The sequence below is a fragment of the Mercenaria mercenaria genome, chromosome 5 (genome assembly GCF_021730395.1).
Source record: "Mercenaria mercenaria strain notata chromosome 5, MADL_Memer_1, whole genome shotgun sequence".
NCBI lineage: Eukaryota > Metazoa > Mollusca > Bivalvia > Venerida > Veneridae > Mercenaria > Mercenaria mercenaria.
The window spans coordinates 10,347,961-10,365,398 of NC_069365.1; the positions used below are offsets into that span (position 1 = coordinate 10,347,961).

General features: G+C 34.6%; 1 protein-coding gene across 1 annotated transcript in view; it reads left to right on the top strand.

Moving 5' to 3' along the window:
* The window catches only part of LOC123556424 (multiple epidermal growth factor-like domains protein 10), a 34,139-nt gene extending 20,561 nt beyond the window's left edge, over positions 1–13,578 (top strand). Inside the window, exons 6-10 of the mRNA XM_053544427.1 lie at positions 7,031–7,168; positions 9,933–10,070; positions 11,927–12,068; positions 12,834–12,943; positions 13,277–13,578. Coding sequence (XP_053400402.1) covers positions 7,031–7,168; positions 9,933–10,070; positions 11,927–12,068; positions 12,834–12,943; positions 13,277–13,332 — 584 coding nt within the window. The 3' untranslated portion in view covers positions 13,333–13,578. The remainder of the gene's footprint in view (positions 1–7,030; positions 7,169–9,932; positions 10,071–11,926; positions 12,069–12,833; positions 12,944–13,276) is intronic.
* Positions 13,579–17,438: the final 3,860 nt, after the last annotated feature.

Sequence of the window (17,438 nt, forward strand, 5' to 3'; positions counted from 1 at the left end):
TCAGGTGTATACTGGACACAATCTGACTGAAGTACATCTCCTATTACGCTACGCATAGGATCTGAGAACGACCTATTCATAGCCTCGTTCTGACGACCCTTTCGCTAGCCAATCAGAGCCTAACTTACAACATCTTGCAAATCTACCTGTAGCCTTGACTTTTGATATTTACAATTCTTATGTCGTAATGTATCAGATAGCCGGCTAGCTCAGTCGGTAGGCCACTTGCTTTGTAAGCGAGGGGTCCCGGGTTCGAGCCCTAGAATGACTGCACATTTTTCTTACTCTTTGACATTCGAACAAGTCTGACTGGATAAAATAAAAATAGCAATACTGGAAATCCAAAATATACAGAAGATGAATGTGAATGGGTCGTTCTCAGATCTTCGTTTAGAAGATCAAGTACTTTAGTCAGATTGATACTGGACACTAATTCCAATGTTCGTAAATTCTCGTGAACCTTGGTTAGTACTGGATCGCTGCGTTCAGTAATGTAAAGTCAGTGTCCATTTCTATGCCGGAATTGCAATACACATTTATTATCAGTTTTAAGTATATGAAAGTGTGAAATAATAAAAAAATATCATTCTTTAACGAAGAGTCAAAATACAAAAAAAGTTAGTTTGAGATATTTCTGATTTTAATAATCAAACTTTTCGAGAAAAAGGTTCAACTGATTGCATTTTTTTCTCAAAACTTTTAAATGTTTCATACAGTAGTTATCTACACTTGCATACAAATTGTATTACCTCCTAACATGATTTATTTCGATATTTGGCTGTACATTTTTTTCTGCGAATTATTCTCACAGCGTTGACACATTCTGCATAAATTCTCAAATTGTATAATTGATAAATCAAAATTGGTTAGTTTACAACGGATGAAACATTTAATAAGGAATTAATATACACATCCGGTACAATAAGGTCTAACTTGTCCCCCGGTATGCGGAAATACAGTGGCCCGATGTTTCAAGATTGTCTCAAAAATCTTGATAAAGCAAATATTTTGATTGTTTATTTAATTTATAAATACATTGTATACAATTACGTATGTGTAAAAAAAGATACGATTAAGAGTTTCGGTAGTTATCGCAGAATTTCCGCCGAATTTTCCGTGAGATAAGCAGCGCGTAAGTACATCAATTCCAATATAATAAATTAAACCTTCATTAAACCTGAACAATCCTTAAAACGAACCTTTTGATCATTGCTAAATCTTGTTCACATTGCGTCAGAGACTTGTCTTACAATTTAAGGCAGTTTGGTACACCATACATAAAAAAAATCTTGTCAACACATTGCACTACTTTTATGTATGCTGAAAATATTAATAGATGCAGTGGTCAGATTTGTAAACAGATTTTGGAATAAGTTTAGTTCTCTTCAGTAAGACAATTCTCGTATGCATTAATTGAAACTTTGAACTAACTTGCTATTCATGATATTTTAATAAAGTAATTGAAAATGATTTATAAATGCTACCGAAATTTTGGAAAATTACAGGTAAAATATTTACTTCGTTTATTTCCAAATTTCAGTTTTACTTTTTATACAGCTTCTTTCAGTTGAGGTCTTGCAAACTGAGCTGTTTTTGCGCTATGGAACAGCTGCATTTGAAAGTTTTAGTTCAATTTATTTTCACACCGCAAATGAAGGTCATTCTAAATTCGAGATGGCGGAAGTACCTTAATCTCTACACACATAGACTTGTATAATCAGTCACTGCTGTAACTTGGATAATATTTGAATTTCCCGACCACCTTTGTTATTCGTGAGGGTAATTTTCCATTTGAATGGCTTAAATCAACCATGCGTGGTGAACTTTATTGTTTTATTTTCAGCGCAGTCTTAACGAAATATATGAAAATCATACGCGACCGATTATAAATGTGTATGAGTTTATATGTTTACCTGACTTATTTTTAATTACGATTATTTTATTATTCTATAAATTAACAATACATCGGAAAACATAAGCATAGTAGAGAAACCCATCACATCCCCACCCCTTAACCCTTATCCCCAACCCCATCTCAAAGTGGAAGCGGCAGTGGCAGCGGCAGTGGTTCGAGAATAATTTTCAATGTAATTAAAATTATACGAGACGCAAATTCAGTACGTTTGGGAATTCCGTATCTCAACAAAGGATAGCGCAATGAATGTCACGTCTTCGGAACAACACAGTAATAACTGTGACACCTCTCGGTCGGCGATCCAGTCAAATTACAAGTGATAATTCGGGGTCTTCTTTTCCTTCCAACGCAACAGCAAAATTACGCAAATGAACAAACGACTAGGTATTTTAGACATTTTGGAAACGAAAGTGGGTAGAGTTGAGTAGGAATTGGTCAAAATTGTGGAAATTTGTACAAGATAACAAAAAGTCATGTAGCGCGTCTGTGAATAAGGTTACAGATAAGGTTGATAATTTTGAATTTTCTCTTGCCCAGCACACAGTCAAGTCTCACAATAGCAAAAGGTACTATGTGCAGTAGCAAACTATGCGAAATGATGCAGTATTTTCCCGAATAGAGGAATAGTGGAAGTGAATAATAAGAAACTTGAAAGATCTAAGGAAATTTTACGTATTTTCTTATTTGAGAGAAACTTGCGCAGACTCTTGGAACATTTATGGTTAAATGACACAAAACAATCAGAGATATTGACTTTGAAAATATTCTTTGTGTAACAGTGACGTGAATTTTTTTTGTATGACTCTTAGGTGTAATTGTCTTAATTTCTACAGGCAATTCCAGCATAAAAGCTCAAAAACGTTGTAGCGGAGGAACTGTGTTATATATAAAAGAAATTTTAAGCAAATGTATTTTTTTTGTAAGAAAATCATTACAATACTATTGTATGGGTAAAAAACAAGGATAAATATCAAACAGGAAATGCCACGTTCCCCAAATGCAGTCTCCCTAAAACGGAGCCCACAGCATTTTCACACACACACACGCACGCACGCACGCACACAGTAAACAAAAGATGACAGAACAAACAAACAAAGGAACACAGTGGGACACCGCCTTGGAACGGTCAGTGGCAAAAACACCACTGCGGAGGGAAATGGTGCGCACCCAACCTCACTCTTACCCCCACCATGTTTCAAAGTCACGGGACACTGTAAATAAAAGTAATTCCCGACAGGTGAATTTCTAACACACACATGGAAACAGAAGGCATGCCATTTAAAACACAAAATTACTCCTGTATAATTACATAAAAAGCAAACATTAAGAACCAAAACCTATGTACTCAGTGCCTTTGCAGAAGGCAGAGCAGCAAGAGAAACGCCCAAAAGGCGAAACAAGTCAGAAGACAGAAATCAAACGGTTCAGTCCAGGTGGAATTTAAAAACTGCTTATCATAGAGACCTACCCCTCTTCCATCAGGCACAATCAAAGAGGGAAGCGTAGTGTCCAACTGTAAACGGGTTGAACACTAAACATACGGTGTGTCTCAAAACAGTTGGGGCGTAACATCTTTTAATAAAACTTTGTATAATTTTACCAAATAGCGTTGGGAAATTGACCCAAAACCTTATTAAGTTTGTAAACAACATGCCAATAATAATCGGATTTTGAAATACCTTCTCGGAGAAGTGTCTTTAAATTACTACAGAATTTTGAAACAAAATCTGAATTACGTAGTAAAATTTAGCAAAACATTTTCGCAATTAGAAATAACGGTAGCCTTGCTGAAGAAGTTTATTTTTAATATACTGATTAATTGATTACGTTCATTGAAATCCTCAACATGACTGCACGCTCTGGCAAACCGGATTAATTGAGAAATATATACCCCATAATATGTAGCACTAGGTACATCTCTATCAAAATGGGAAACGTTTACAATACTAAAATTAAAAGTCATCCCTTTTGTCGTAAATTTTGGTATGTATATTGTTATAAATATAAATATAAATATAAATAGAGGGATGTAAGTCTAAAAATGAAGCAGCAGTATCCGAAATGTTTTATTTAACCGGAGCTCCCGGGGATAAAAAGTATTCACTAACTGTGCAATAAAAACGAAAACGAATTATCTATGTTAAGAATATGCTCCAGATAGCATGATATATTATCAAATGCTGTAGTAATGTCTACCTGCGTATCTGGGGAAAGGCTGAACATAAAGTCTCTTTCTTAACAATATAAAAACAATTCTATGACAAGTGGTGCTCAGTTTGTCCCCATGGGATACCAACTGCATGTCTGAAAGCAGCATTCCAAAATCTGACGTAAATGTTGTTCAATAAATAGGAAAGGGCTTTAGAAACTTCGTCACAGGTCCACAGTGTATAATGCTTTATCGACATAGCAAGCGAGAAATGTAGCATTCTCCCTGTCAAAACTCTTTTGAATAAGGGCACTTAGTTTGTCGTTTATCAAATTATGTGGTAAAGTGGTATATAAAATAGAAAAATCGTATGTACTGACTGAAAATAACTTGTAATTACTAATTTTAAACTCCATGATTTCGCCAGAATTTTTTATTTACCAAAATAAGTGTTTACCAGAGTGTCGTATACCTTATCGCAAATTTTCACATGGACCTTTACAGCAATAAGACATGATGTTAATAGCTTTAAGGGGTGCGGTTGTCTAGTAGATAAGGCGCCGGTCGCTCAATCCAGGGGTCATGGGTTCGAGCCCCACTGACTTGACTTCTCATGTGACACCAGTACTGGTTTTTCCAGAAAGCGGACTCGAGTTGGTTCCAATAAGCTCGAAGCTTTCATCACAGTCGAGCTAAAAGAAAATTAGTATAAACGAATAGCTTTACAATGTGTGTAGTAGTACAAGAGCTTGAATTAGCGCTGGAACGAGCTTATATGGTTGTTTATGTAATTTAAGAATCCAATGCATGTTTGGAAATTTAACTTGTTGGTTATCTATACGAACTTTCAAATTAGAAACTTCAGTGATATGATCTGTGCCAAATTTTGTTCAGCAGAAGGATTCAATGTATAAGCTTTAGTTTTGTTTAGTTCGTTTTGCAAAAAGTTTATAAGGTGTAAGCGTCAAATGATGATATTATTGTTGGCCGCCTTGTCTGCTGGAACTAAGACATACTTAGAATGAAATTTCCATTTTCAGATGTCATAGAGTAAACTTGAGTTTTTATGGAAGAAGGTGTTCAATTGTTCGATAAAATTTTATATGAGATTCAACAGTGTTGAAAATATTACGTTTCCAAGACGTCAATGCATTTGTGATAGCATTAAAACTTGATAACTTGATAAGCTTTTTTTCCGTTTTATTGCGGATATTTATCTTTCGTGTGTATATACTTTGCTTGAAATTTCACCAGCTTATAAACATAAACGATGATATATTATATAGTATGTGATGATGTCACGGTTTCTATAGATAGTGACAGATATATGCCCGGTCCTCACTGTGAGCGCAAATCAAACTATACTTTTATAAACTCACATAAATTAAACTGATTGACTTATGTAAAACTATGTCATTACGAATTGCAAACGGATAACTGGCAAAAGACTTTGATGGGTCATTAGTTTTGTTGACAGCCAATGATCAAGTACCATAGATTATTTACATGTTGAAGTATTACGAGAGTGATCCAATCACTATGCATTGTCATTTAGCATATTATGTAACTATGTCACGCAAGCTTTAAGATCTCCTTTAAAAAAAAAAAAAAAAAAAAAAAAAAAAATCGACAAAGATGTCCAGAGGATAACAGTGCTGCCTTAAAAACTGGAAGATTGTCCATTCTGAATAATGTTCTTTAAACAATATTTGTAATTTTACTATAGGCACCTTTTGGTAATATTTACACAACTTGTTAAATGGTTCAAGTCCAGTAATCTTGATAATACTTTAAGGCCATATCGAGAATTATCCGGAAACTCGGCATTACATTTAATCCTTATATCATTTTCCACTTGTTTGTTTGTTTTGGGTTTAACGCCGTTTTTCAACAGTATTTCAGTCATGTAACGGCGGGCAGTTAACCTAACCAGTGTTCCTGGATTCTGTACCAGTACAAACCTGTTCTCCGCAAGTAACTGCCAACTCCCCCAAATGAATTATCAGAGGTGGAGGACGAATGATTTCAGACACAATGTCTTTTATCATATCGCCACGGAGAAAATACGCCAGGCCCGGGGATTGAACTCGCGACCCCGCGATCCTCAGACCAACGCTCTCCCTACTGGGCTAAGCGGGCGGTGTGCTAGTTATTTGCTGTTAGCATGATAAATAAAATGTAACTTGGGCATAATCACTCCTTTCATCCATGTACTATTGTAGGATTAATGTACACTGATATATGATCACATCTGCGGATGTCTCTAAATTGTATTTTGGTTTTTGTAATAATTATATGCAGATGTTGAATTACGTGTTTAGAGGTATGGACGTTATTATACATCTACTGCTGTCCACGAAAGGCTCAATCAAAGCGAGCATTTAACTTTTTCATTTTTATTGTTTTGGGCCCCCTGTGGTTTTCCACCTTTTCGACTATGACAACAGAAATTGATGTCTTTGTTGTGTGAAAAAAGAGGCAAATGCCCCAAAACGAGAAACTCATTCAATATATGACATGCAAACGGAACTGACGTCAACATTAAAATTAACATTTGGGAAATGGTCAGCCCTCTTGCTCGTATTAAAAGCTTATTTGCTTAAGCTAAAACTTTAGTATTAATAAGATTACACAAACACTTCCGAACTGAAACCTCGAAACTATCAGAGAAAGTAGTAGCATAATCAATGCCATTTTACTATGCGAAATAGAGACAAACGGCTATAACTGCCCCGAAAAGTGGAAAGTGTAGTAATACGCTTGGCTGCGATCACGTCTATGGTAACTACGAATGTGGGTGTGAAACCGGCTACACAGGCAGTCTTTGAAAGGAAGGAGAACTATTGCATTAAACCATAATGATTGCAAATATATGCATGCATTACGGTTTTAATACTGTCATACAGCATATAATTGTACTTGAAAATAAATTATGAAATGTAATATATGCCTTGTACTAACTTTAGAATGTGCGAATGGAACCTATGGGTTAAACTGTTCTGGACGTTGTGGGTATTGCTTTGGAGGAGGAACATGCGATCATGTCACTGGGTATTGTCCTGATCGTTGTGCAGCGGGTTATGTCGGCAATATGTGTATTGATGGTAAGTTTTAAGTTCGTGTTCCTATCTACCGAATGTTTAAGTAATATGCAAAATTACGGATAATGTCATGTTTGTAATGCATGCTTTTGGTAGTGTTATTGATTTGTTGGTCCCGATCCCGAAATCTGAAACATGTTTACAATTTCCAAAAACAACAGAATGGGAGTTACAAATTGTACCGGAATCGTACCAGCACATATGAAAACAATACAGTAATGTTTTTATTCAAGAATAGCCCTTGGGACATGTTTGTGACCTCGACCTTCGGTCTCGGTCACAAACATTCACTTGGGTTTCTGCATACGTTAATACATGTATTATCTATACAGTGCAAAAAATCAGTGCATAAAAACGGCGAATTCTGCACCTTCTGAGAAAGTATGAAACTTGGTACGGTAGTAGATAAATATAATACGCTTTCTTTAAGCCTTGGAAGCGATTTGTGGATATCGAATATGGCTGCCAAAATCTAAGATGGTCGCCATAATTCACAGTTTTGAGCAAAAATTGTGATACAAGTGTGAATATAAGGCAAAAGAGCTTTAACATTGGAATAGTAGTGTAATGTTATACTACTGAACAAAAATTATATGACCACCTAAATTCAAGATGGCCGCCAAAAATCATCTATCATTTAAAAATGACAAAATAGTTTACATTACTTAAAGGGGGTGAAAACTGGGACAGTTATATATATGATAAATACCGTTACATATTCTAGAAAGCTATACTGAGACAAAATTCATTATAACCACCCTATTCCAAGATTGCCCGCATTATGAATCAATTTATAGATTCACTATTGACACTTGATTTTTTTCAAGTCATATTGTATATATTGTATCGACTAAAACATTATCTTATCTAATGTTAATTGTATTCTTTGATATGTATAGAAGTTGTTTCCCATTGTTTACATGCAAAAAAATATGAATGAAAGCTGCTCCCCCACCCGTCCCCCAACACACACACACTTTTGCATCAAAATGTCAAAGGTAAAAATAGGACTTAATGCTCTGATATTGATTAATACAAAATAACGTTGCAATACAGACACAGATGTGTGTATATATATATATATATATATATATATATATATATATATATATATATATATATATATATATATATATATATATATATATATATATATAATTCAGTGGCAAAACTAACATACAAATACAATTGCGACTATATGCAGTCGCCAAAGAGATGATGTAATGGAATAGGTCACTGATGTTTGGCGAGAATGAGGTTTTGATCACACTGAGTGGATTGCATGATGGCCGCATGGAAGCTAGACAGTAGTGGCCGGGGAGCTGCTTTGATCCACTGAAATATTGCTTCAATAGAAAAAGCAGTTTTCTCAAGAAATCACCTAGTTGTATGTCTTTAAAAAGACATGTCCATGAGGTTTCTTTAAGTAGTTTGTAAAATCTACAACAGAAAGCATACAGTGAATAAGTAGTATCTAACCAAACATGAACCAAGTGACTGTCCGCAAATACAATATTAGAACATATCTCGGAAATTTGAACTGATATTGGACCGTTTTGATATTTGTGAAATCAGTTAGATCATTATACGTTCAGAATCAGAAAATATCATGGTTCTTAATATTGGACTACACCCAACTATTCAAAAAGGTTACCCGTCAGATTCTGAGATATTATCACAATTTCAAAAATGAATTCTGACATATTTCGTGAATTTTCTACAGAGAAGTTCATGATTCTGCCAATCAAAATTTATTTCCGGTTCTGTCCACGTTGAGTAATTTTCAGTCATAAATTACTGTTATGTTATGTCAAATGTCCACTCAGTGCTTTTGAATGCTTTTCCACATATTTTCCACACAATACGTGTACTAAAAGAGTCTTGTTTAACATGGGTAGTCGACGGAAGTCCCCACCTGGAATGGAAGGAACAACTTACTTCCAGCCGCGTCCACTGCTGCTACGTAGGAAGTTTATTGCATATGTTTCTTTCTACAATATAGAATAGGTTGCTATGCAGAACATGAGTTGTTTGCGTTAGCCTTTTTCGCGATACACAATTATCCCCTGCCGAAGTCGGAGGGATATTGTTTTAGCGTTGTCCGCCTGGCTGTTCGTCCATGCGTTCTTGCATACGTTCGTCCGAAATTAAAAATACTTAAAATACAAAATGTATTTGAGCTAGAATCACCAAACTTCACATAATTTTAATTACCACATTACCTTATTTACATATAGTATTATCCCCCTGACCTATTAAAAGTAGAGTTTTCCCCTTGAATTGTTTAAAGGAAAAAGAATATTTTAACTAGAACCAACAAACATCTCATAATTCGTAATTAGTACATGAACTTTGCTCACTGTATTATTTCCCTTGACCCAATAAAAGTAGAGTTCTGCCCTTGATTTGGAACAAAATTGAAATGCTTATAATTCAAAAAAGCTTTTAACTAGGATTACTAAACCTCAATGACAAATCAGTACATGACAATTTCGCACATACAGTATCATCCCCTTGACTCAGTGAAAGCAGAGTTTATACTGATATTTGGTAACTTTCATAATGCAAATCTGATGACCTTGATCTCCAAATCTCTCGATTCAAATTTTAGCACATCATACAGTACTTTATAGTTTACCCCTGAACATAATTTTTCTTGCAGTGCAGAATTATTTTTCTTTAAAACAAGTTTAGCACTATGTAATGTAACCGTATTTAAACATTCATGCACCCATAAGTACCGAATTAAAGCAAAGTATGTTTGCAGAGTGCAGTAACGGAACGTACGGTCTGAATTGCTCCAACCGGTGTGGTTATTGTCTGAACAACGTAGCTTGTAATCCTGTAAGTGGAATTTGCGAAACAGGTTGCCAAGAAGGATGGAGGGGTGACACTTGTGTTGAAGGTATTTAGTAGATGCAATTCTTGGCTGTTGATGTTATATTCTGGTAATAACTATGAATTATACTCGAGGAAAGGGAAGAGAAACGTATAAACGAATAAACGTTTTGATTTATTCAACAAGTAAACATGACAGTGTCGTTTATTTGCTACTGCTCTTGGTGTGCATATTAATATGGTTATCACTATAACCTTTGCTCTACTGTCCATGTATTCTTGGTTGCAAATACGTCACAGAATGTGTGAATATTTATCGAATTTTCAAATGAATTTTCGATTGCAAAAATTCAAAATAAGCTTTTTCCAAAAATCGTTTGTAATTTGATTGTTTTTTTTTTGTAAGAAGGTCTCTGAAAAGACAGGTCCCAAATACTTATCGAGCTACCTTCTCTAAAACAAGACTATTATTATCATTATTAAAACCTATAAAACAAAACCGGAACCCAGCATTGTTGTTTGCGTTTGAAACGTAAGATGTTTTTCCTTGTTATGGACGTAAATTTCCCGAGCCTGTTTTAAAATCGCTACTGTAAAAAAGTGATACAAGGCTAGAGCTATCCACACGACAGCTAAGTCGACTATTCGAGAAAGGGTCATAATGTATGAAATTCAACCAATAGTTATCTAACGTAGGATATATAACTATAGTTTCAATTCAAAACATACAGCTGTTACAAGGATACAGTTTGATAGTCAGTTGCATGCAAAACTTCTGCCTTATTTTTTAAAGAATAATTTGAACTAAATTCAACCAAGGATTATCTAACTTGGCTATTTAATTCAGTAGGTTTGATAACTAGAAAGCTTTGTGTGAAGTTTCAATCTAATACATGCAATGGGCCCTGAAGTACAATCATGCACGTAAACTTAATCCAAGTTGTCATCGGAAGCGGAAATACAGTTACGTTAATGCAATGCACATGTTCCCTCGCACAAATAAAATGTTAATGTTAGTTAAAAGAAACGAAAATCACCTTACTTCGGCTATTCGTAAAAATAACAATTCTCAGTTGTTTATGAATCAATTTCAACATATTATTTATGCATGGGATTAGTGCGCAGGGAAGTCGGTCTATTCGTCCTGATCGTCAAGCATGTATGATTTTGACACTGATTATGGAGTTTTCTACTTCAGTGGCAAAGATAAACTTGAAAATATTAAAAAGATTGAATTGTTAGAACGTATGACTATTTTTTTATTAAGCTGTTGGTGACTTTAAACAACTACAGGAAATATGCGGTAAATGTTCTTGGTATTCACTTTTGGATTGGGAATAAATCGAAGAAGTAATAAACTATTTAAAACATATTTTTATGATATCATAAACGATATTTACTACATTCGGTATTTGGCATACATTTACATAAGTACTTTCTTTGATTAATGTTACGACCTCCGTGGCCGAGTGGCTAAGGTCGCCGACTTCAAATCACTTGCCTCTCATCGATATGGGTTCGAGCCTCACTCGGGGCGTTGAATTCTTCCTTTGAGGAAGCCACCCAGCTGGCTTACGGAAGGTCGGTGGTTCTACCAAGCTGCCCGCTTGTAATGAAATTATGCACGGAGGGGCATCTGGGGTCTTCCTCCATCACCAAAGCTGGAAACTCGCCATATGACATATAATTGTGTCGGTGAGACGTTAAAACCCAATAAATTGATTAATCTTTGATAACTTGTTTCTCTAGCTATAATACAGCTACACTAAAGTATGACAGATGGATAATTTTAGGCCTTTCCTGAGTTATTGCAGAAACAAAATGTGGTATAAACTTAATTTTATACAATAAGTACTTTGTACACTGCTACATTAATTCAATAAATTTAGTGATCGATTTAAAATTCTTGTTTATTTTGTTTAGCAATCGGCGACGGATCTCAGCATGAGGCACAAGGACCATCATTCGCTGTCGGGGTAATCGTCGGTGTCATTTCCGCCCTAGGTGTTGTTGGACTGGCTGGCGCTTTACGCTGGATAATTATTCTACAAAGAAGGAAAACAAAGTAGGAAGTCTTCATTGACGTTAACAGTCTCCGACTTAATTATACCACCAGATACAAAGTATATGCGGACTATATTGGTTCGTCCGACCCTCCGTAATTTGCATCCATTCCATATTTTCTTTATTGCAGGAAATATTTTCATAAAACTAGCTTCAATCTTTTACCGCGTCAGGATGACATGTAGAGTGCACATCCCTGGTTCCGGTGACAAGGTAACACTTGTAGGTCAATGGTCAAATAGCTTAAGTTCTTGTCCATTCCATGTCTTCTTAACCGCTTAGAATATTTTCACAAAAGTAGGATCATGCAGACGAAGTGCAGAGCACGTGATCCGGGCCGCTAATTTCGAGGGTATGGCCACACTTAGAGGTCAAAGATCAAACTACATTGTACTTAAATTTATGGTCACTCGAAATCTTCTTAACAACTAGTATGAATTTCACAAAATTAGCATCAGTTATTGTACTCATACAAAAGAATGCGAAGGGCACAAACAAGATCACTAGGTCCAAGGTCAAGGCCACACTTGAAGGTCAAAGGTCATGATCACAACGTTTTACTTTTCCGGTGTCTAAGTGGCGTCAAGGCGTCTTCTGAAACCTTTTTAATGGTGGTTCGAGTTAAACATAGCTTATAAAACTTTCTTATAAAAGCTTGAACACGTTTCGTATATACCTTTGTCTCCGTCTAGAATGAATGTAGATTACTATCACACCGGTGCATGAGTTGTGTTTTATTATTTATATTCTACTATTATTTTGAAAGGAAAACAGAACAGAATGTATACTCAAGCCCAAGCTATGGTTGTAATGGAACGTCTCCATATTCACCGAACTATGATGTTCTCGATCACAGTCATACAAACCAAGACCTTGGTAATACAATTTTATAAAACGCATAAACATTTCAGCATTAAATTTCTTTCTTATTAATTGATTATAGTCTTAACATATCATAATAGATATGCATTATGCATTTTTACCTTAATACTGAATGCGTTCAATCAAAAAGTGATGTACAATGGCGACCATTGCATCAGATTTTACATCCTATTTTCCTGCTGTAAATCTGCTAGAATTATTTTTTTCATATCAGCTGTTATATACTGTTTGATTATCTCAAGAGACATCATAAAACACATCAAAATTTCGGTTTTAGTTTGCGCTTTGCTAGAATATACTAATATCCATATCTATGTTTACTTTCAGGTATCTATTATAATTCTGAAGTATACATACACCAAAGTGAAAATGATACAGGATAAATTTGCACAAAAGAAGATACAGTCATTTTAATGAGAATGACAATTTACTCTATTTGAACTTGTAAAACATGTTTGTTCTATTGGAGAAAAGCAATATTCTAACAAATAATCCTTATTTAAAACATAGAAATTTTTATTTGGACAACAAAATTCGACATTATCGAAAAATGAGAGTTATTTTTGTGTGTGTTTAAACATACCTTTTTATATAAGCAATTAGTTAAATCGTTACAGAAAAAAATATACATATAATTGTGACTTTTACACCGTTCCGTTGAAACACATTTGAAACGCTTAAATAAATGCAAATATTAGATATCGGAGTTGTTTCAAACAAAACCATAAACTTATATTTAACGGAGAATTGCATGACAACACACGATTGTTACCTGTATAATAGTTTTTAGTTTTATTTTTCAAAGTTCCATAAGGCAAAATAGCCCATGAGGAAGAACAAAACATAATACATGGCAGGACAGTGTTTAACAAATGTATACAATGATATGGTTCATCGGAGAAGGTATACAATAAATTGCATATCAATTACAAACATATCAATCATTTAAGAACACATGATGATACAAAAATAATGATTTCATTAAAGTAATATGAATTAGTGCTTAACAGAACTTACTAGTGTCACATTTTGAATATTACACATGTTACAGAATCTCGTCATTTTACATATATATTTGTTTTGTAAATAGTGGATACATGTAATAGCTTTGACTAATACATATGTTATATTATTGTTTTATACTATGTGGGTAAATGTAGTACCGATAGCATTCGATCAATAGATATGTTATATCCTGTATGCTTATACAAACACATATATACACATTTTCAATCATATACACATCATATGTATACTATATATACACAATATGAAAGTTAACCTTGCCGAAACGAAACACAAGCTCAACATATCAAATAAACTGTAAATTATAGTTTATCATGATACTATTACGTTAAACAAAATACACTGCAAAAAAAAGAATTAAACTAGGATTCTTATGGCAGTTTGCCTTAAGAAAATACCAGTTAAAATGACTATAAATGAGAGGTTAGAATATTAGTTTAAAGCGTACAGTATACCGTGTCTAGGCGTACATATAGCACTTATGTTCATTTACTAAATTAATTAAATCATTTATTTATCTATACATACTACAGTAACGAAATACATACGTCTGTAATAAAAGAGAGTATCTAATATTAAGAAACATTAACATTATTTTCGTTGACAGCAACTGGGTATAACCTTTCTTTTCTTAAAGCAAAAGCTTTGTTCACAAAATTCCCTAACTTTCGTATTATGCAAACATTTTCAGAATTTAACAGTTCAATAAATTTTGGCATATTTGGTCTTTTCCAGTAATACATGGGAATAAAACGTTTTCTTAGATTATTATATACTTTACATTCCAATACAAAATGTAATATATATACACACCCTAACGACGACTGTACCCCTCCACCCCCTCTTCCTCTTGCGACTGATCAAAACAATAAACGGACAGATAAAAGATGAAAAACACCATTTTAAAGTAACTAATATGCTTTGATGGTATGTATATTTATATTTTATTTGAAGCTGAACATGATTTGTTTCTGTATACAATGAGTTAGTGTGATTACAGCTAAAATATAGCAAACAACTCGATTGATCACTGATTTTGTCCAGAAATTGTACATTGTCGGCGTCAAAAGTAGATATTTTCTTGCTTCAAATATGATCTTCATGTAAATTCCACTGTTTCATGGATAAAGAAACAATATTAGTTTGGTAAAATAAAATACAATATTTGCTAAAATCTCCAATTTGTTTATAATCGTCAGTGAAAGAAGATACGGTGTGATTTCCTGACTGTATGCATGCTTGCTTGATTACTGTACGAATGCTTGAGACTTCCGTAAAAAAAAGACTGTATGGCTGTTTGCAACTGACTTATTTATAAGATATCGGCGTTTCTATGCTCCTGTAGTATTTCTTCATAATTATAACTCGCAAACGAAGTTTGAAGGAGGATGGTATATAGGAGTCACCATGTGGTCTGTCTGTTCGGTCTGTTTGTATAATTATGTGTCCTCATAAATTTGGTCGTAGTAAACAGCTCTATTTTAGTTTTGTTTGTATTTGCCATAAACACACGAAATTTAACATGGAACTTGTCTTATTTTACTGAAAGTACATTCTGCGAATGAAATAAGCCCCCATTTTACAAGAAGAAGTGCCATAAAAGGAAAAAATGAGAGTTTATTAGCTCACCTGAACACGAAGTGCTGAAGGTGAGCTTTTATGATCAGCCTGTGTCCGTCGTCCGTCGTCGTCGACCGTCATCAACAACTTGACGTTTAAAAACACTCTAGAGGTCACAATTTTGGTCCAGTTTTCGAAAGGAACCTTGATATGCCAATACATGTTGTGTGCAAGTTTGATTATAGTCAGTTGCAAAATGTGGTCTCTATCGTGTTCATAAGCCAAAAATATCAGGTTTTGGTCCTTTAAGGGGCCATAACTTTAGAATACATGATGAGATCTGGCCAGTTTTTGAAAAGAACTGAGATATTATACTAATACAAGATGTGTGTAGTTCTTATTAAAGTTGATTGCAAAATGTGGTCTCTATCGTGTTCACAACCCAAAAGATGGCAAATTTTGGCCCTTTAAGGGGCCTCAACTCTTGAACCCATGATGGGATCTAGCCACTAGGTAACGACATATTATGCCCATACAAGTTGAGTGCAAGTTTGATTGAAATCAAATACAAAATGTGGTCTCTATCGTGTTTACAAGGATATTGGGGACGGACGGACGACGGACGGACAAAGGGCGATCACAAAATCTCACACTGTCACTACGTGACAGGTGAGCTAAAATAGTATACTATTGTCCTAAATGTGTGTGTGAAGTATCAAGGCTGCGCCTGCACATACACCCGTCGTGTTGACTACCCGCTGTGATTTGACCGTTATTTGTCATACATATATACTTACCAAATAACACAAAGCTTTCGATTTAAATATCTGAATTTGCCGTTGATATTAAGACAAAAACGAGGTATAACTCACGCCATTTTTAAACCAACGGAAGTGGATTGAAACAGGCTTAGCAATGAAAACGGCTAAATCCACAAGGACAGATTCCCGGCGTTTGCAAACGTTATCACTATTATTTCAAACATGAGAAATAACGGTTAAATCTCGACAGGTAGTAAACACGGCGGCCATTTGCAGGGTACTTGTAGATGCAACAGTTTTTATTTAAAAATGAGAGGATCATTTTGTTGGCAGACGGACAGACAGACACGTATATTACCTCCTGTCTCATCTCATCGACATTTTGAAGTCGTCAGGTAACATTTCTTCGTGTAGGGAATCGACAGACGGTTAATTTATTGCCTGACATAGTAGCCACCCTGTGTAAACTTTCAGTTTCTAATTCTGTATTTTATGATAGTATATGTCTGCAAAACCAACACGGAATACTTGCATGTAAACGATTCTGAAGCATTCTATTCATTATACAGTGTAACTTCCGAAAACCGAACGACCTCCGGACCAGCCTAAAAGTTCGGAAGCGTGTAGACAAAGTTGACATGGTGCACAAGAGCTATGATTTCTAAGACGTACCATGAAGGGGCTTATTATTCTTTATCATTGCACAAAATTGTGAAAAGTAATTAATAAATTGATTAATTACATAATTAATGAATATATTATTTACAAACATTTAAGATAATCAAGTATGTATATTTAAAATAAATTTCCATTTTTGTATATAAAAATAATAGCATTTACTCAAACATTTCCACTTACATTTTCTCAGTCCTGAGCTTGTCAAAATACAATTGATGTTTATAATGCTGGTTTAATTGCTGTAACTAAATCAGTTAAAACAGTCATATTTCTTTCACTCAAACATCATGAACATTAAGAATGTTTTCTTTAATTCATCGCGTTTTTCACCAATTGAAAACAAATCAAAGTACTCGCCCATTATTTCTTTACTTATACATCAAATGATCATTGCCATTATAACGGTGTCATAATAAGCGCGCACCGCTAATACATAAACAAAAGAACATGTTGACAACTTGCCA